This window comes from Porites lutea, chromosome 14 (genome assembly GCF_958299795.1).
Source record: "Porites lutea chromosome 14, jaPorLute2.1, whole genome shotgun sequence".
Lineage (NCBI taxonomy): Eukaryota > Metazoa > Cnidaria > Anthozoa > Scleractinia > Poritidae > Porites > Porites lutea.
The window spans coordinates 11110957-11132547 of NC_133214.1; the positions used below are offsets into that span (position 1 = coordinate 11110957).

General features: G+C 40.3%; 1 protein-coding gene across 2 annotated transcripts in view; it reads left to right on the forward strand.

Annotated features, from left to right (window-relative positions):
- Positions 1-12783, forward strand: part of LOC140925305 (synaptosomal-associated protein 25-like) — a 47036-nt gene extending 34253 nt beyond the window's left edge. For both annotated transcript variants that reach the window (XM_073375303.1, XM_073375304.1), the window contains 4 exons: positions 2403-2463; positions 8425-8469; positions 11543-11642; positions 12069-12783. In XM_073375303.1, coding sequence (XP_073231404.1) covers positions 2403-2463; positions 8425-8469; positions 11543-11642; positions 12069-12137 — 275 coding nt within the window. In that variant the 3' untranslated portion in view covers positions 12138-12783. The remainder of the gene's footprint in view (positions 1-2402; positions 2464-8424; positions 8470-11542; positions 11643-12068) is intronic.
- The last annotated feature ends 8808 nt before the right edge of the window (positions 12784-21591 follow it).

Here is a 21591-nt window from a genome sequence, read left to right on the forward strand (position 1 = left end):
GAGTATCTTTATTGCGTCTTAATCCCCGTTGGGGGGTATCGGTGTAGTTATACAAGAGGTTTTAATGTCTATTACTATAACATGAAACAAAACCGAAATAAAAAATAACAAGAAAATTCAAATACACACGACTATGATAATATTTTTAAAGTAAACAATTACACTATTGAATTAGGAGCTCTTTCCTTTTTTAAAACATTAGATGGACATATTTTGCTATTATTTGAGAGATATCTTTATCTATGTGAATAATTCTATCACGTTCTGTTAAGTTGGCAAGTGAGCGTCATTTTTTGTAAAAAATGAAAATAAAGTTCCTCTCTAACGGTTGATTTCCCTTGTTGCCTATTTTTTCTGTGCGAACGCACGTAAAATGTATGTGCGTAATTTAAAGAGTATGTATGAAGGGCCACGAGGGTGCGTTTCTTTACTAAAATTCAAGATCATATAAAAAATCCGGATTATTAGGATTTTTTTTAAGAAAAGAAACGATATATCAACAAGAGGTTATTTTTCATTCATTCCTATACAAACGACCCACAAAATCTTTCTTTTCGGATCTGTAGTAAAGAAACTCTTCGGATCATATATCTAAAGTATCCCGTTTTGGATACGATCCAAAGAATGCACCTCCGTTGTGGATCATTTGGATTAATAATCCGGTTTTGGATTTACCTAAAAAAACGGAATATCCATTTTTTGGATTAAAAGTCTGGATTTGGGTTTTGGTAAAGAAACGCGCCGTAACTTTTTCGTGTACGCGTGACTTTCAAGCATTGCCTCTATTTTATTTAAGCGCGTTGACGCGTAAAATTTACGTGGGTACGCAAATAAAATTATGAAACAGTGGAAATCCACGTTAAGATCGTTATATTCGCTACAATATATCAGGAAGTGTTTTTGTCTTCTATACAGTTTCTTTTTAAACTAAGCATTTCTTTTCGTCTACTGGTATGGATGCAGCTTTATTTTCATTTTTTCCTGTTTGTATGCGTAAGGAGTGAAGTCCTAATCGTAGCTTTGTATTGCTGATTCAATGGATTTCTAACTTTTTACTTCGGCGGTGCACGAAGTAAAGGACTCCCGATGCTCAGGAGTGTCCCAAAGTTGCTTTTTTGGGACAAGATTGGGCACGTAAAGTCCTTCAGGCAAAATCCTTGGGTCTTCGGTCTGAATCGGCTATTTGACGAAGTGAGAGCCGAATTAGTACGGGATATCTCGAGATCACTTCGAGTTCTTTGATTTATCCTTGTTTTTTTTTTTTTGGAAGAAAGAATTATTATTTTAACTTGCCCAGAGTTTGAACCGGCGCACGTGTAACTCGTCAGATCAGATCAGACCCAAAGTTGAGGGATTAACCGATTGCGCCACTGTGACCCAAGGAAGTTTGAGATTTGACAAAGACGCTATGGGAGCGTACACTTTAACGTCGTGGTTGTGGGTTAATTGTGAATGCGGAGGAATTTGATTAATTAAATTTTCTTAACCGCTGCGATAAGCATCATTACCATTGTTCTTCTTTTAGTTTTGTTTGGAAGAGTAGGTGTTTTCATATTTGTTTTTGTATTGTGTATTTTTCTTTCTCGTGTAGAATGTTCACAGTACCCTATTTATCCGTGATATCGTCGAGATACATTACGTCTTACCGTTAGTTACGGCCATCTTGGTTAACCGTTCTCCGCCCCCTAAGTAGATTTGACATTCCTCTAAGACGGCCGCCGTTCACGCCAAGTCTTCGATCTCATCGGTCTTATGGAGAAATAAGGCACTGTGAACAGTCTATTTTTCATGTAATAATTCATGTTGCTATTTTTACATGGGACCAGTTTGCTTCTATGAAAAATCTTGCAAGCCATGCCAGTGAAGCCACGACCTCTGCGATCCGTCCGGAATCAGTGTGAACACCCTAATGACTCCTTGCAATGAATAATGCTCTTATTCTCTTACATGAAATGTTTTCTTTGAAATATTAAATGTGAAACCTAGAATAGTACTGTAAGCTCATGTCCAGGGCGCCTTGCTCATGTCCGACTCCGTCCGCTCTTGTGAAAATTTTTGATCACTGGGGCGATTTTGATTTGTGTTTTGATAAACACAAGCGCGCCGTCTCATTGGTTGAAAAGTGTCGCGTGACCAGTTGGCCCTGTCCTTAAATTTAGGGATATTCCAGACTGATAAATTTTATTTGCCATCCAAAAATTTTATTTTTCCCGCGGTTACCAATATTGAACATTTTTTATCGATTATAATTGATGATTGGCACAGCACCACCCGTACAGTAAACTCTTCTTCAAAAACAGCATTAAAGTGATCAGTTTTGGTCCGAAAAATTTCCCAGCACAGACCTACAGTCAGTTTTGGTTTGCTAATTCATTAAATTAACAAATTTCTTCGTTGTCCAGGTGTGCGTTATCAGCAAGATGGAAATCGTGGAGAAACACCCAAGACAGGCTACATTCAAAAGTAAGTGTTATTCAAGAGAATAATCAAATTCATACAGAATACTTCATGGAAAGTGTGCGCGTACAGTATTTACGCAGACGCTTGTTGACGTATGAAAAATGGAACGAGTAACATTTCAAATACACAAACAAGGAATGTGTATTAGTATCATACAAAGCGTGAAAATGACCTACAGAAAACGATATCGACTTTCGGGACTGTTAGTAAAAAGTACAATGAAGGTAAGGGTATCGCGCAGCAATACAAAATTACAGGGACCGTAAATGACCTATAAATAAACACCCGGGGCGTCTATTTAATTTCAGGGGTGTAAGCGAGGGCGTTTAATAGAGAGAAGGCGTTTAAAGAGAGAGGCGTTTCTTCTTATAACTGTAAGAAGCTCAAAAAAACTAATGCTTTCGGGAAAAAATATCAAGAGAGTTTAGAAATAGTGGAATATCCACTCCATCAATTGATATGTCTAGGCCGTCTAATGATCCATATTGCTCTTTCAAATCCCAACATCGATCTCAAAATCTTCGCTCAGGGTTATTGTGCTGCCATCGTTAGTCTATCCTTACTTTGACCTTGACAATAAGCAAGATGAAATCCGTAAGGCCTTCTAATTCCTAGAAATTTTGAGTAATTCTCAGATAGGGGCGTTTATTACTGAGGGGCATCTAATATAATTTTAACAGCGTAGAGGGGGTGTTTATTAGATAAGAGGCGTTTATTTGGAAGTGGGCGTTTATTAGGTCATTTATGGTAATTTGAACTTTTTGTGCCGAGTCTACAATGGCCAGCGGAAAATGAATGAATTTGAGTGAAATGGCCGGTTTGAATAAGCTAAACAGAAGGCAAAATAGCTCCTATTAAAACTACAACTCAATCTTGTTTATTTTTTTCCCTTTCTCCACTGTTGCTTTGTAAGCTGACTACAATATTTTTCAGCGATAACGCTAGCGAAAAATGAATAAATTTGAGTAAAATGGTCATTTCGAATAAGCTAAACAGAAGACAAAATAGCTCCCATTAAAAGTACAAGTCATGCTTATTTATTTTTTTTCCCTTTCTGTACTGTTGTGTTGTAAGCTGTCTACAATATTATCAGTTACTGAGGTATACGAAACAATTCTATTCAGTTTCCGAAAAAAACTCGAAGAAGCGAAGGCGATGCAAAGCACGTATAAAAGGCGCGAAAGATCTGGCTAGTACTCCTTATTGGTTGAGGCAAATTTCTCTCGCGGCACGACCAATGAGAAGCACTACCCAGGACTATTTAGAGGCACGTCATCAATTGGGAATTTCTGCACTCGTTTCTCAGATGTCATTTCGCGGAGTAATCAGTGTTTGCCTCGCAAAATGTCGGCTGTTTTCTCAGGCCTTATGCTGATGTGCATTTTTATCTAATAAAAAGTTTTCCTTTTTGTTAGTTCAATAACGACACATCAGTTCAATAAGTACACAACAGATCACTAACCACAACAGTAGTTCAATGACTACACATCAGTTCATTGAGCGTAAGCTACATGCAGCTGCGGGAAGAATAGCCACATATACGTTAGTTATTTTTTAATAAGAATGCATAGCATTAAGTAAGTGGTAAATAAATACTCATTTAGCTATGGTACGAGAACTAAATAGATAAATAGCTATGTTACACTGTTATTAAGTTCTAGTGAGCTCACTAATATAGACGGGAACATAGACTGATGTTATTTTAAAACATTTAGTCCGCTCAGAAGGTCTGTCATTCTCATCAGGGGCACAGTGAACAGACCTGGAAAAAGAGTCAGCGCCGAAAGGGTAAAGCCAACTTGGTCCGGAGAAAACTATAAAACCCGAAACGCGCGCGTTAATAAAGCAGAAAAAAATACAGTTAACCGTGGATGAAATCTTGTTTTTGGACTCTCTTTCCGCACGTTTCAAACCGTGGTACCACAGCTGGCCCTACGTGCTTGAGTTGACTACCATCAATCTATGTTTAAAAATAGTTATTTTTTACCGTACAAGTCCTGAACTTCCAACTTTCTTGGTTGTTTAAAACTTGAAAGGCAGCTGCTCGTTTCCTGACCATATTTCAAAAATCTGCTTTTCATATGATAATGTCTGTGCAAATATAAGAGATCATAACAAATGCAGGCGATGCGAGTTCGAACAAGGTAAACAGAAGACGAAATAGCTCCCATTAAAAGTACAACTCAAGCTTATTTGTTTTTTTCCTTTCTCTACTGTTGTGTTGTAAGCTGTCTACAATATTTTTCAGTGATAATGCCAACAAAAAATGAATGAATTTGAGTGAAATGGCCGGTTTGAATAAACTGAACAGAAGACAAAATAGCTCCCATTGAAAAGTACAACTCAGGGTTTTTTTTTTTCCCCTCCCTTTCTCTACTGTTGTTTTGTAAGCTGTCTACAACATTATCAGTTAATGAGGTATACTAAACAATTCTATTCAATTTCCGAGAAAAACTCGAGGAAGCGAATCGAAGGCGATGCAAGCACGTATAAAAGGTGCGAACGATCCGGCTAGTGCTCCTTATTGGTTGAGGCAAACTTCTCTCGCGGCACGACCAATCAGCCATATGCTGATGTGTTATTTGTACCTAATAAAAAACGTCCTTTGCTTCTCTGATTCCCTAGTCTTGAAGTCAGTTGAGTATTAGAATTTTGGACATGTTAGTGAGTACAGTATGTGGTCCTTTGTCCGGCCAGCCCTAGGTCCGGCCGGTTGTACTTTGTGATACAATTTTTCGAAAACATTTGGTTACAATACAAACGAAACTTTTTCAGTGTTTATTGATTTGTTTACCTTCGTAAGCTCAATTTGAGGTTTTCCTGATGCAAGCGAAGGGCCGGAAAATCAAGTTAACGCAAACATAGGTGAAGTTTGTTCTGTTATTTGTGTCTTTTTTATGGCGCCTTAAATGACGTGGGTATATTTTGAATTCACGCATATGCGATTAAGTGCGCTGAGAAAGTTAATTTTTGGTGTACATGCGTGCAAGAAATGTTCTTTCGAGTTGCAAAAAAGTTGGTGGACAGGTTGAATTTTAAAACCAAATTTGTAGTTAATAGTCCAAAGTAAGTTTTGCTTACTAGGTCCTTGGTCTGGCCACCGGACGATAAGTAAACTTGCCAAATAGTGTTTGAAAAGGGAGATCCTCAGAAAGTTCAGTTTCGTTTCGTTTAGTTCTTAGTAAATTAAAATTCCTGAATTGAAGTGAGGATCTTTCAACTTTTGAGTCACATAATTTGTATAGGTAATAGCATAATTTGTAGTGATATTTGGCATAAATACCACGAGTGATATTTCGAAATTGTTATACGTAATTTCACGAGCCGTTAGGCGTGTGAAATTTGAGACAATTTAGAAATATCACGAGTGGTATCTATGCCAAATATCACGTACAAATCATGCTTTTATTTGTTTATACTACTACCCGCAAAATGTTTGTAATTTTCACACGTAGGTATTTCAAATTAAGCTGAATTACCACTGCTCTAGGCCAATCAAATTGCAGTAATTTTTCATGTAGTAGTATAATAAGTAATAAAGCACTTTCAATGCGTGAGTGGCCGGAGAAAATAGAAGAAACCGCATAAGTTAAACATATTGCTCAAGACTTTCCCAGCACATGTAGAACTGCAATTTATTAATTTAAGTAATGATATAGGAGGCCATAAAAAGGAAGCTTATATTCGTATGATTGGATTCATTAGGGAGCTTTAGCAGAGTCAAAAAATTAAATCAATGGTTTTTAACAAGCAAAGCAATACTGTGGACGGACTGTTCGTGCGTGATGGAGCACGTTTTTTGGTCGGATCTCTTTGCCGTTGCTGCACGACTAAAGGTATGGGAAAACGGGCAACAAAAAACGTGCAACGTGTTTTGTAACACTGCTGCAGACCGAGTTGAAAAGAGATGTTGCGCGTTTTACCACCCATGTTCAAACCTGTTAACAACCTGATCTATTGCAAGACAGGTTTTACGTGGGCCTTATAACGTGCAACATCGCTATTCAACTCGTTTTGCAGCAAAACCACCGCCATCGCATCGTAACTGCACGAGACACGTTCGCACAGAAACAAAAAAATAAGCCCCGTCTTCATAAGACCAACTTTTGCTCTTTACACAGAAATCTCATTTTGGTTTCGAAGTTTAAATGATGCCTATAGAAAATATACAGGAATTTACATCAGTTTGCGGCTGGAAGGTTCTTTTTGCGCACAGTTTACATGCCGGCGCACAAGTGGCCGGACCAAGGAACCGTTGGCCGGACCAAGGGCCTTCAAACCCACAGGTTATTTTCTATGATCAAGGACTTTGGCAAATTTCAGAAGCTGCCGGTTGGTCACAAGTTAGTTAAATGTTACGGCAACTAACAGGACAAATTACAGCTCACTACCCCTCTTCTAAGATAAGAAATACTCATTTACGTCTTTTTTGTCCGGACCATGGACCACATACTGTACATCTCAGTGTATGTTATAGTCGGGTCATTATTTATTCATAATATTTCTTCGTTTCTGTTAGGCTCAAATCCCTTGGTTATTCCTTAATAAGCAGCTAGGGATGACCGAATTTCTGTAGCCTGTTCCAGGCTCCGAGATCAGATCCGCGGAACTGAGAAAACACTCTCGCGTCTTTCCCCCCCCCCCCCCCCCCTTTCGCGCCCTCCCCACTATCTGAGAGCCTGGAACATGCTAGCATTTCTAAGACGTTTGCGATATCCACTGAAATGGCATCAATGGATGAGAATTGTTCACTTAAGTGGAGTTGGCTAGTGGTGGATATCCACCACTAGCCACCGGCACTGAGGTGATTAATTGGTTTTTTTTAGTGTATTCTAAAACAGTGAGGTAGTTGAGCACAAAAATTATGGTTTTCAACTTATTAACTGCTGCCAACGATTACAATTTTGGCGTGCAAATGACCGAACGGCCGTCGCGTTTTCTTGTGGTCCAATAAAACTTAAAGGCATTTTTTTGGCTGTAGTGTAGAGAATTTTCTTCAAAAGGAGTTATGAATTCTGTTTGTATTTGAAACCATTCTGTAAAAAGCTATTAAATTTAGTTTTAATCTCATTTTTGAACATGTCAGCTAAATATAAAATACAAAAATCTTTTTCACTGGTCTCATCGATAAATTCAAGTAGAACTGACAAAGCTTTACCTGTTAAAGCTTCCAATCTGAATGTCGTCACCTTGTTCGCGAGTTTGGCGTCGCTCACTCGAAGGAGCTGGAGGTGAATCAGTGAATAGCAATGGATATCCCGACTTTGATTAGCCAATCAGAGCGCGCGGAAAACAGTCTTCACTGTTTTAGTATATACAAATGTAGGATGTCGACAATAAGGGCCGGCAACTGAGAAGCACTGGAGACTAGCTGATTTGAAAGAGTTTGCGAAGTTGGTAGGAAGTCTTACACTTTGTGTAAAAAGAGAGGCGAACTCCCTTATTGGTAGTTAATTACGGGATTTTATCATCACTTTATTGTCATTTAATTATCGCGCATTTCTATTTATAAAACCAATTAAAGGGGCTGTGTCACGGCAGTCTAGTTCATTTTATTCAATTTTGCCAATTACTCGCCCTCAATCGCTATGGAACTTAAAGTAAGCAAACAAATTACATGTGAATGACAAAGTCAGAGATTTGAGACAAACAAATACGTCTCCTGAGAATTATTTTTGAAGTTGCAAACAGCAGAGATAAACTTTGAAAACTTGTTAGGCTGAACAGTTTTCAAAAACCCTAATTTCAATCCGTTTCAATCTTCTTCAGTTTTGCCCATCCGTGGCATCTGTTGTATCTGCTGTGTTATTTTAACCTTCCTTTAATGGTTTAAGCGGTTATTTTTATGTTTCTCTTGGATTTAACGGGCATTTTGTAATAACTAATTTGGCTGAATTTCGTGACACAGCTCCTTTAATGACATAAGCCGTAAATCTCTGTTTTCGGTTATTAAATTATTTCTAGGATAACAGGAGATGCCAGGGAGGACGAAATGGATGAAAACCTTGGGTGAGTTATGCTACAGATCATCACTGAAGTTAATGGATTATAATTGTGGGACACAATCAGCCGGCGAAAAGGGTGCAAATTCAGGGTAAATTATTTCTAGGATAACAGGAGATGCCAGGGAGGACGAAATGGATGAAAACCTTGGGTGAGTTATGCTACAGATCATCACTGAAGTTAACGGATTATAATTGTGGGACACAATCAGCTGGCGAAAAGGGTGCAAATTCAGGGTACAGTGGTTCGGCAATGGTTTGGTAGTGCGTCTTACGCTGCCAAATGACTAAAAGAATTAAGACCGGAAGTAATACTGTACTGTAATAAGTTAAGGGAACAAATCGGTGCCTTGTATAGAACTGATGCTGAAACACAGTTGAAGCATGTAAGTACCTTAGGTATTTACTCCAGCTTCCGTAGGAGCGAGAGTCTCAAAATGCAACCCGGTTTGTTTCTTCATCTTGAGTCGCCAAAAGGAAAGCCATGGTCACAGTCATTCCTAGCAGAAACCGTGGAAACTGGGGATGAAAACCACGGCAACCGACAACAAAAAATTTTACACCAGGCAGAGACAACTTGACATTTCCCTTCGTCTTAATGATGAAGTAAGATTACGCTGAAGTCTGTATTTCTCCCAATCCCTATGCTAGGATCCTTGGACTTAAAGTAAAGTTTTCTTAGTTTGTAACGGTGACGAATGGACTCTTTAGCCAAAGGTATTTGGTAAAAGGAACTTGTCAGGTCTGTGACGATGATGAGTGACCACTGGGCGATGCGACCCAGGGTGGAGTCAACGTCAGGCAGCAAGGATGGTTGGGGTTTACTGTACCTGCCTACGTCAGCAAAGGCAGTGACAAGACGAGACCCGCCGCTAGGCTTCTTTACAAGGAAAGAAGGGTTCACGTATTCTACAGTGATACCACCATCTTCAGGGCGTTGGAAGGCACCAAGCTGCTCTAGGTGGTCAAACTTCTCTTGGAGTTCCACAAGCTTATCGCAGGCATATTGGGGGATGCGGCCTTTCTGCTGTGGGGGCTCGACAAGCCCATGTTGACCTTTGCTTCGTAAGAGCCTGCGGATCCAAATACGGAGTCCTACTCACTGAGCAGAGATTGGAAGTTAGCTCTGACAGCCTCAGGTAGAATGCTGTCTGGGTCTACATGGACGGATACGGAGAGACTGGCATGGAAGCGTGGTAACAGACGCTGAGTAGGTGACGGACTTGTCGGTGGCTCTTCTTTTGGTTCGAAGACAGGGGTGACCTGGCAGAAGTGTTCGTGATGCTTAAGCGTTAGATGCTTGGTTGACAGGTTTGGTACGAGTATTCCCCGCACAACACTGGAAACGACACTGGATTGTGGCCACAGCTGGGAGGGCTTGAGATTTCGTAAAGTAGGTGCGTCAGTACGGGGTTCAAGCGCATACTCTGAATCAGGGGGAGCGTCGTCTGGGAGCTGTACTTCCAGGAATTCTCAACGCCAAACAGTCTTTGGAAGGAATAGAAGCACGGAGTACAAAGGCTCTGCGAAGGGTTGTGAGGGGACTGGGTGTGGCCTTGGACCCGTATGTGCAGATAGAGCCATTGCCAAGTAGCACCTCTCTCTTGGCGGGCCGCACGGCAATGTCGTTTGCCTCCGTAAAAGGGATCCCGGCAAGCACTTCGACATCAAGATCCTCTACAACAAGTCCCTCGAATGTAAAGTCTGTGATGTCAGGGGTGAAGGTTCTTCGTATCTCTTCGACCACCTGAAGCTGAGAAGAGCCGTCTGACTACTGGACGGACTGAGCACTTGATATAATTGGACATCCAAGGTATTTCGCGTCAGTGACGGATCATATTTCCATGAAAGACATCCATGTAAGGAGACTGGCAGGTCTGGACACGGTAGGCAAACAACGTCAGGGGTAGGCAAAGTGCTTTCAGGACAGGGTGGATCACGATCAATGTCGCAGTTGGTGTCTTGTTCGTCGTCTAGGATGCCGACGATCTGTCTCGCTTTTACCATGAAGCGCCTGTCATTGTCAGGGAGGAAGGTACACTGACTGACGAAGTGGTTTGTGTTAGAGAGACCGGCTTACTCGCATAAGGGACAGACCTTGTCCTGACGGGGCTGTCTGGTGCGGGTCTTAGGGTCACTCCTGCCACCCGGACGGGAGCGACGAAAATCATCAGCTGCTGCTGCACGTAAAATCTTAGCGTCATCTGAAGCGCGGATATCCTGGAGGAGAGAATTAAGTGCCTGAGAGATCTCGGGTTTAATTGAGGCGACGGTGCGAGATCTCAACTCCGTGCCGTAGCGTTGCTTGACTAAACGAGGGAGACTGGGGTGAATGAGTCGCAAACAAGTAAGGACGACGAAGTTTTCTAGGGTAGCAGTCAGTTCCTCATCCTCTGGAACATGTTCACCATGGTGAGTTAAACCGTTAGCGTATAGTAAGGAATCTTCCACAAAAGCCTTAAAGCATTGGTACAGATCCTCAGGGCGCTCATCCAATGCAAGATGTATGTTAGAAAAATTGATAAATTGTGCGCTGGTAGCCTGGAAGCCAAAGTGTTGGCGAATAGTTTGCCAGATGTATTCGAGTGACGTTGAATTTTTCATCAAAGTGCTTCGGAAAAATGTAGGGCAATAATTCGCAGTCTTACTTAGCATCAGCTCAAGAAAGTTGACTTTGTGTTGAGCGGTGAGGCATTGAGCAAGAAGTACGGGATCGCCATCGGCTTCGAGACTTTTTCAACCATTGAACGCCATCGGCTAGGAAGGGGGCAAAGTTGCTGTCCAATGATAAAGTGTAAAGGAGTGAATGCTTATTCGAGGCTTGGCGCTTATTAACTTTTTCTGCCTTTAGGATGGGCACATATTCGAGGTGGGTGTTAATTCGGGGTTGGGCGCTTATTCGAATAAATACGGTAGTCGTTGTTTCAGAGTCAATTTCAGAAGGAGATCCAGGGTTGAAAAAGAATGAACTAGCAAGTCTAACTTTGGTAGATAATCAGTAAATTGCTTGGGTGAATTTGGCGTTTTGGAAACCAGTATTTTACCATCTTTATTATTGTTCCTTTTTTTGGTTTTTACAGTCAGGTTTCAAACATTGTTGGCAACTTAAAATCTATGGCAATAGACATGGGGAACGAGATTGAAACACAGAACAGACAGCTGGATCGTATTAATGCAAAGGTAAAAAAGTGCCTGAGGCTTTGAGTACAAACATGAGAATTAATTATTTCACTGGACTGAGTTATGAAGCACGAAGATATGTCATTATTTTTATTATCCATGCCATGAAATAGTTCAGGCCAGTCAACTTGCTGGACGTCAGAGATCAGTGCATGTTCGTTGAGTTTTGAAAATTGGGTCAATGGATAGAAAAAGAAAAAAAAAAAAAGAAAAAGAAAAACAATATCAATATTTCTGCTGCGTGAAACATAGTCAAGAGAGTTTAAGTACATATTATCAGAGTCTAGATCCAAAGTCGAACAAAACATATTGTCCAGAGCCTTTTGAAAGTTAACTAGGCGAAACGGTTTTATTCCGAAGATCAAGTTTATGACCGACTTTGCTCTGATTGTTACTTAGTAAAAGCTTCTTGCTATTGTTTTGCAGGCTGAAGCAAATGATCTACGAATTCAACAGGCAAACACGCGAGCAAGGGATATCCTGAGAAACTGCTAAACTGTACTGTTATATCATAGTCATTGACTGTAATAGCGCTGTGTTCTTTTGTCCTGGGTTGTTATTAACACTGCCTTCAATAAGGCTATCAATTGCTGATTTGTCAGACTAGATTACGAGTTATATTTCCGTGGCGTCGTCCTTTTTTTACAAGAGATTTGATTTATTCATCCTAAGTCAGTAAGACTACAAGAATAAGACTTAGACAATAAGACTCCATAGACTTAAGAGAGGTGACGAGAACTGAGTTCATGATTGAAATGTTAAAATATGCGTTGCCCATAGCGTAGAACTTCTATTTTGACAGGTTAGAAAGCTGGTATTCAGTGATGGGCGAATAATTCATGAATTGGGTTTAAACGCGTCTTCTTTATACCCACAATGGCACTATACAATTTTATTAGCTTCCAAAATGTACATCTTCGTTTGTGGTAGCTTTGTCCTAATTATACGTAAGGTATAGCATGCACTATTTATTTGAACTGCTCCATAAAATTTTTTTGTACGTTAAGTATCCCAAAGCAGTGGCTGTAACATTAATTTTCTCAATTGCAATTGTCAAGAAGTAAATTTAAAGCAAGACGGCGTACATTATTTCTTAGCCCTGGGTGATGAAATTTATATTAAAGATATATGATTTGCCGTACCTAAATACGTACAAATAATTTTATCACTTACGAGTTCGCTCGCTCGCCCTCCACAGCTGTTGTCATTCTTCGAAGTAAAAACAATAATCATCAGTCGAATTTTCAATCAACATCGCTTGTTAGGAGAAAAAAGGAACGATACCTGGGTTTACGAGGATGAGAAAATGATAAGGACTTCAAAAATCGCTTAAAACCGTGGATTTATACCTGCCGAAGCTTGTGGATTGCAGGACGACGTGATTCTACTTTGTTTGGCGTCGTCGACGAAACCACGACGACGAAGCCTACTGGTCGCGCTTGCGCAGGACACTGTAACTCACTTCCCGTCGTCGTCGACGAAGTCGCCGTCGTGGTTCTCAAGTACCCTAATGTCAACCTCAGCCTCACGTTCACTCAAAGGCTTGGGCACAAAGCCCCCAACTGTGAATAGCGTATTGTAACTACTTCTACAACTGAAGATATTTAGATTGTAACGAACTTCTACAACTAAAGATGGGATAAGTTTCCAAAACATGTCTTGCAAATTGAAAACTGTTGTGTTATTTCTTCAGAAAATAATTTATATAATTTTTCATATAACATTAATGTTTGTTATTTCACTTTTTCCCATTTCAAAAAAAGTAAAGAGCAGGGAAATAGGGTATGACAACTTGGCATATAAGCATTGTTTGAACGGACGGGCAGGGTTGAACGGCGGCCGGAAATAACGGCGCCATGTGTAAAAATACTGCTTTGGCTAAGTTTCCTGTAATTTGGCTTACGTAGCCTCATTATCAATGGTCATCAACATGTAACCCTGCTTACGACAGCACAACACGACAGCCACGAGGCAGGAATTTATGGAAACGCTTTACATTGCTTTAGTGAGACACACTCACATTCACTTATCATGACTGTCAGTTTGTCTAAGAGGAATTTCTTTTTGTCCCTCGATTTCACAGGAATCTCAGAATGGTTGCAGATACTTCTAAGCATGGCTACATTGAATTCTTGGAGCGTGTTGCTATGATAACGCTCACACAGGTCATACCTGTCAAAAGAGATAGGATGTGGGACGTTGTTTTACTTCATTTACTGTGTTAATCAGATCCTCTCTTTCTGAATATTCCTGCAAGCACTGTTTGTCTTCTTCCTTTTCCGTTGACAAGCCGACAACACCCTGCTCTTTACGACGTGCTGCTGCCATCCGCGATAAAAAGTGCCTATTGTACATTCCCACGTGGTTTGCAAAAAGCTTTTGCATGTAAAAACAAACAAGGTTATGGGGCCTGACAGCATTCCGCCTCGGATAATTAAAGAATTTGCCTACGAACTGACCGAGCCTGTTACAAAGATCTTTAACACATGGCTTTCTACCTGTGAAGTCCCCATTCTGTGGAAATGTTCTAACATCATACCCATTCCGAAGGTAAAACAAATTCTATGTGAGAGCGACACCCGACCTATCTCTTTAACCCCTATTTTGTCTAAGGTCTTGGAAGATTTTTTGGTCTGTTGGATGATCGAGGATGTTGGCGAGCATATTGATAGTCGCCAATTTGGTAGTCTTAAAAGATCTACCACATACTGCCTACTCGATCTCATCCACAACTGGCTCCCCTAATCCTGGTTGTTATTTGAGAGCCTACTTCCTTGACTTTAACAAGGCGTTTGACAGGATCGACCATACCATCATTATTAGGAAGCTAATTGACTTAGGGGTGCGTCGCTCTATCATACCATGGATCTGCAGTTTCCTAACAGAATGTGTCAAACTAGGGCAGACCGTCTCCAATTGGCTCCCAGTACGTGCCGGTGTCCCTCTAGGGACTAAACTGGGTCCTACACTCTTTGTAATAACGATTAACGATTTGAAATTGGCCTCCCCACGTTGCTCATACTGGAAGTATGTAGATGACATCACTATATCAGAATTTGCAGCGGCACGCGGGATATCAATTTTGCAATCTGAACTTGACAACATTAGCACTTGGGCTGCTACAAACAATATGGTTCTTAACCCCAAAAAGTGCAAGGAGATGACTTTGCGTTTTCGTAGAGTCGTGGACCATCTTCCATCAGCCTTGGCCATAGACACTAAGGCCCTTGAGTCAGGCGATGCTCATAAAGTATTGGGCGTTACCATCCAAAGTAATCTCAAACGGGATTTGCACATTGATGAGGTTGTGGCTAAGGCGTCAAAGAGGCTGCATGTTCTACGTGTCCTCAAACGGGGCGGAGTACCACCTGCCGACCTACTTAAGGTTTATTTTGCGCTCATTAGGTCGGTCCTTAAATACTGTTGTCCTGTGTGGCGTAATGCCCTCCCCGTCAAACTATCAGATAGCATCGAGCGAGTGCAGAAACGGGCGCCGCGCATCATCTTTCCTGCGCTGCACTACCAAGAGGCCTTAGCTGCTACCGGGTGTGTATTTCTTCACACAAGAAGAATGGAGTTGTGTAGCAAATTATTCACAAAGATAAAAGATCCCGAGTCCCGTCTTAGCCATCTTGTTCCACCGTCTCGGTCGCAGGCGCACGGCTGCTCCCTTCGCAACAAAGACAGGCCATCCCTTTAAGTTGCAAAACTGAACGCTTTAAACGAAGCTTTTTTCCGTCGATGTACCTTTATGCTCATGGCATGTAATTTAGGAACTTATGGCAATTTAAAGTATAACTTGATATATATTTCTAGTTTCTAGTTTTTATCTAATTTATTGTATTATATCTTCTCATAATTGTAAGGCCCAATCCAACACGATGAAATTAGTTTAAATAATTTTTTTTATTAATATCTATATCTTTGGAAAATAATTTCGTAATTCCCTTATATTTAAGCGCGACGATTTTATTAATAAACCAGACTTATTATTATCACTGGTTTCATTCCGTCAGCAAAACGAAAGGTTCCCCAATGGCGGCGAATGTCTGGGTGTTTGTAATTTTGACAGAACTGAATCAATTCTAGAATGTGATCTTCGAGGCCAAACATATGACAGTTGTTGGTAGGACAATAAAAATATCCTTCAAATTTTTGTTACGTTTAAACGTCAAATCCTGTTCGTGGTGGATTGGGCAGAAAAGGGTTGCAAAACAACTTTCGTAAGCCCCTTCTGGTTCTCTCGGCGCAACTGGGTCCTTCTGGATTACTTGATCGTTCACCTCTGGGATGTCAATCTGCGTTGCTTCATCCATCGTTTGCCCCATTTCAATAACTTGATTCAGCGCTTCTTCGATTTCGCTTTGGGCTTGAATTTTGCATTTTCTTGGGATATCAATCTGCGTTGCTTCATTCAGGGTGCGCCCCATTTGATCTAGTACTTCTTCTATTTCCCTTTGGGGTTGACCTTTACGTTTTCTTAGCATACTGATAAGAGTAACACATTGGAAAGACTGCAAAACAAAAGCAAAGCAAATTAAAAGAAAATCGCTTTTTCTAACCCATGTAAACATTAGGTTTTTCAAGCAAGTTAAAAATTGTCTCTATTTTTAAACCATGACATTCTTTTTCCTTGAATAAATAAAACGTTTAAGCATAAGCAGGATAATATATAGATTTAGCCAGGGCTAAAAGCGAAGCTCCCATTAATAAATTTATAATCTAAATCAAACAATAAACTTGTAATCCAAAAATCAGTTAACTTAAGGGCACATTCATGTGACTTTTGAGGGAAGGACTAAGGGATTTTAGAGTGAAACATCTTACATCGAGTTGATAGCCACATGTGCAAACCCAAAAAAGAGCAATCATCTTCGTTCACATTCAAGAGCCATAGTGGCTCTTTGTCACAGTAGATTAGGCCTGGAAAACAAATTCTTGGACAACAAATCAGGCCGACTTTTTTGCTTTCGACAAGTTTACTTTACAAAATCTTGCCAACAAATCCGGGGGTGTATAAACCAACCTTTATACTTTTTATACATCACATCTGAGGTGAAACAGTACTATTTATCATACAGACCTCGGACAGAATGCAGTATTTCACAATTTTTTAAGACAAATTGCACTCAAACAATATTCAGGACGATCAATCGTGGGCTTTTAGCGAAACCGTTCAAAAAATTTCCTAAATCACTTATACAGTCAGCCGGTTCTCACTTCTGACGAGCGCCAAATTTGCAGTGAACAATAACAGAGTTACGCTGCAACATAATAAAGAATTTATTACCTTTATTTTTTTATTTAAGGGTTTTATAACGATGTGTAACCTTAAAAAGCGTTTGATACGCGCGGCATTTTGAGTTAACCCTGCAAGCGATGTTCATGAACGACTGAAAACAAACGGCACAGAGATTAAAATTGCAAGAGAGACTACTAACAATCAATAAAAGAAATATAATTCGGTGAAACATTTACAGAGACAAAAATTTTCATTCACGAAGACAAGTATTAAAGCGTTTCTAAATTTCCTGAATCTTAAAGCTTAAAGCTTTAGAAGTTTATGTTTTAAGCCGGCCTCCCGGTGATTGCTTTCTCAAAGATGAACTAGAGGGAAGAAAATCGCTCAAAGTTTTCTTTCTACAGCCAAATTTATAACTAAACATTCTTCAGAACGTTTTCTTTCTATTTGCGGTGAGAAAATATATCTAAAAGCTTTTTAAAGTTCTGTAAGCTTATATCAAACCTGATACTAGGTCAGATCATTGTCTCAAATCTCAAAAACGTGCATAAACTTGCCGCATAAATTGTGCTCGACTACATGAAATTAGATATAAAAAAACAAGCATCAAATACAATAATTACTCAGGCTTACCATTCGAGATGCAGCTCCTGAAAGCTATCAACTAACGCCAGAACCGCTTGAGCATTTTGAATGCTCTTTAAAACGCATCAAGCAAGGCGAAAAAAGAAAACGATGCCATCCGAAATCGGATTTCCGACTTTGATAAGCGACGCATCTCTCAACCAAAAAACCAATAAACAAACTAGCCAAGAAAAACAGAAGACTCTTGATAGCAGCTGTATTTCATTTTGTACATCCAGTGAAAAAAGACATTTAAAAACATCACAAGTTGACACAAAACTCTGTCAGCTTCAGCTATCAAAGTAAACAAGTTTTAAGATGCTGCACAAAATTTTCCGCATGAACTCACCTGTCAAATTTTGACCAATCAGAGCACCAAAATTGGGCGTAGAGCGTGACCAACGCGTAACCTGGGTAAGAAAAGGCCTTCACCGCCTGTATTTTTAAATGACTGGCTGAGTTTTCGCGTCCGTGGTTAGGTTGGGGTGGTTAGTGCGGGGCCATCGTGACATAAACACAACATATTTCATATGTCCATATTATAAAATAAACTTGAGCCTGCGATCATTTGAAAACCTGTAACTTGTCAGCGGATAACTTCAAAAGTACTCAAGCTCGATAAGTCGACACCTGAGCCCGCAATACTGTCAGGTGATACTGGTCAGCGGATACCTTGTTTTGAAAGGTGTCAACTGATCACAACATTGATGCACAATTAGTTTCCTTCTGCAAAGTAGTTACAAGGCGTGAAAGTAAACATTGGTGTTCCTGTGGTGCGGACGGACGGTCGGGCGGTGTACGGTCACGTGATTACCAAATTTTCTGGGCTGGGTAGATTTACTAAGCTATGGGGCTCCGCCCACCCGCGCGCCTCGCGTGCTTGGAGCTCCGCTGAAAGGTAAGCAAGACATGTCTTAACATGACGATTTATTTTACAAGTCCCTTTGTTTTAAAGGGTATATCAGATAGAGATCTGTTTGGACCTCCATTTATTATGATCTGTTACACCTGTCTCTTAAGTAAAGGTTTTTGACATGTTGGTGCTTATTTTAAGTTTAGGATTGAACATGGACTCTCTGTTCTTTTCCCATCCTTTGATTTCTTTGAAGTGCGTGATGTAACGGAGTCTTGTTACACGGATTCACGTCTCCCCAAATTCCCTCATGTCATTTTTGAAGACAAGTTCATTATCAATTATGAGAGAAACATCAACTCCAGTTTATTGTTATTGACACTAACACGGGACAATGTGGGAAATGAAGCCAATGCCGACAGGGAGAATCAAGAAAGGGATGTGGTTGGATTAGAGATGAAATTAGCGCAAGCCAAAACGAGTTTGGGAGAGACGAGTGGATCACTTATTAGAGTATTTTAGAGTATTTTATCTGTGAAGATTGTGAACAAGAGATGCATGACGCTTATAAAAACGGGGCTAGCTGGGTTGAGCTATTTACCCGATAATATAACAGTGCCAATGTGTGTTGCCTAATTTCATACCGCGTGGGAGCCTGGCACTACCGGATTTTCCCGGACTTTTTAAATTCCGGATTCAAAATGTCTTCTAAAATAGAAGGTAAAGCAAAGGTCACTGCGTGCAGTTGAAACGATATTAATGGCCAGATTACTCCAGAAAGTTAAGTTAAGTTCTACAGCAAAGATCAGTTGTTTTACTGCTTTAAAGAACTTCGATCACAAAATTCGAGAAAAGAAAGATCTAATCGGAGACTTTCGCTACTTGGAAGTATTCATTTGGAAGGATTCCCGAACTGTTCGACCAAAAATTTGAACAAAGAACCGTCGAGTTTAGCTTTTTTACGGCGCTGGATGGGACCGAATATTGGGAAAGATAAGGGAGTGGGTGTACCTGTTTTTACAAACCGTTAAATAAAGACTACAAAAGAAAAACACGCCAGAGTGACCCTGAGTGAAAGGCAACATCTTATTAGCTCGGCAAGGCTTATATTAGATTTTCTCCCCGTCGCTGCGTACGATCTCAGTAGAAATCCTAAATATCAGACAGGAAACAATTCTCACTGAACATAGATAAATGTAAGTATACTTCAGTCTTCCTTGGGAGGCATTTCTCGTCCGGTAACACTGCAGTTCCTGTGAGCAGACCTCATGCATTGAGCAATGTTATAATATACACAAGTAGTTTTTCTTAGGGGGATAAATTGGGTATAGTTCCTTTGTGAGGCTCTCGCGTGTGATTCTGTACCTTCCAGTTACATTGCAATTCTTGTAATTTAGACGCTACTCAAGACATGTATAAATTCATTCATAAAATGTCAAATGGCAATGGCTTGGAAGGCTCACATGTTGAGCTGCCTCTTTTTGGAACTAAGACCATGTTTACAATTTGGGCAATCACCTTGTAATCACAATCAAGAATGTCACGTACATCTACCTTTCGGCTAACATGCACTGAGTATAGATAGACTAGTCCCTTATTCTCCCTGCACGAGATATAAGATCACTAGGTTTAACATACATAACACCACAAAGTTCACTCTACTCAGTACCTTTCACGGACATTACTCTTTTCCATGACAAATAATCCGGGTAATGAGCCCTTCTGTACTGCCCTTTTAAGCCCTTTTAAGTTTTGATCAGGCATACTTAAGTCCCGGGGGGGACTCCGCATATGAAATGGGTGGGGATGCTCGTCGGAAATTTTGAATTTAATCCCTTAAGGAGACCGATCTGGGCGTGGCCCAAGCTTTTTTTGACCCCTAAAAGAGACCATGTTAAAACACAGACAATATATTTTTTTAAATATTTTTTCGCGTGCAACCCCAAACGAGACCTTTACGGCTAAATATGATAGCTTTTTGCCCAGAACGCCCTAAGTGATACCAAAATCCATAATTTACACCCCTAAGCGAGACGACGAGTGTCCCCACCCCTTTCATATGCGGAGTCCCCTCCCCCCTGGGACTTGGGTTACGATCGGTACGAACACAATCACATCTTTGTACTTGCCTGTAGTGCTTCTATACTTTACAAATGCGGGTGGAATTAAATAGAGGCTCCTTTGCTGTAGGAAAATTATAATCACCTTTGGCCGGTTCGAGCGACCTGTTCATCGAACAGTTGCTAGCACTTGATGAGTGTCGGCTCCTTACGTTTAGCGTCAGGGCATGGCAGAAATATTGCACCCTTTCCTTACTAAGTTTACGCAGATTCTCCCTATTGATCAATATTTCTTCGAAAAAGAATGCTTTCGTTCGAGTTTTTACTCTGACTATCCGCCATTTTGAAACTGGACTTTTTAAAAAGTCCGGAAAAATACGTTATTGCCAGCCCCCCGCGCGGTATGAAATTAGGCAATTCTCTCATGTGTAAAACAGCCAGCAATGCTTTATCTGAGGCGGACCAAGAAATAGCTGTGTTTAATTTATTTTATTTTATTAACTTTGCCAAACAATAAGATAAGTGACTACAGGCGGGGGACACCGCAACTGCAAGCGCCAATTACTGCGGGCTTAAGCCAAAATTTGTTTCTCCCCGATAAAAACGCCGCGTTACAAAAAGAAACTACAGTACTACAACATGAAAATGCTACGTTGAAGCAAGACAGTCAACTAATGTACTCAAAACGGCCTTCATGGAAAATAAAAATAGATGACATATCAGACTGGTTTCTTTGCAATGCGTGTGTGGAAGCGAATGACGCTGTGTATAAGAGAGAGGAGGGATTAATCTGGAGACGCAACCCAGAACAGCGATCTTTGTATAAAAGAAAAAAAAACCAGATTGTTCACTTATGTATGACCTATTACAATAATGTCATTTATTGGCTATTGACTTTTTGTAAATGTGGTGGCTCCTAAAAGAGCCGTTTTCATATAAATTTAAAAAAAGAGGCTCGTGTTTAAAGGGGCTGTGTCATTGCAGTACAGTTCATTTTGCTTAATTTTGCCAATTACTCGGCCTTAATCGCTATGGAACTTAAAGTAAGCAAAGAAATTACATGTAAATGTCCGAAACAAACAAATATGTCTCCTGAGCATTATTTTTGAAGTCGCAAGCACCAGGGATCAACTTTGAAAGATTGATAGGCTGAACGGTTTTCAAAAACCC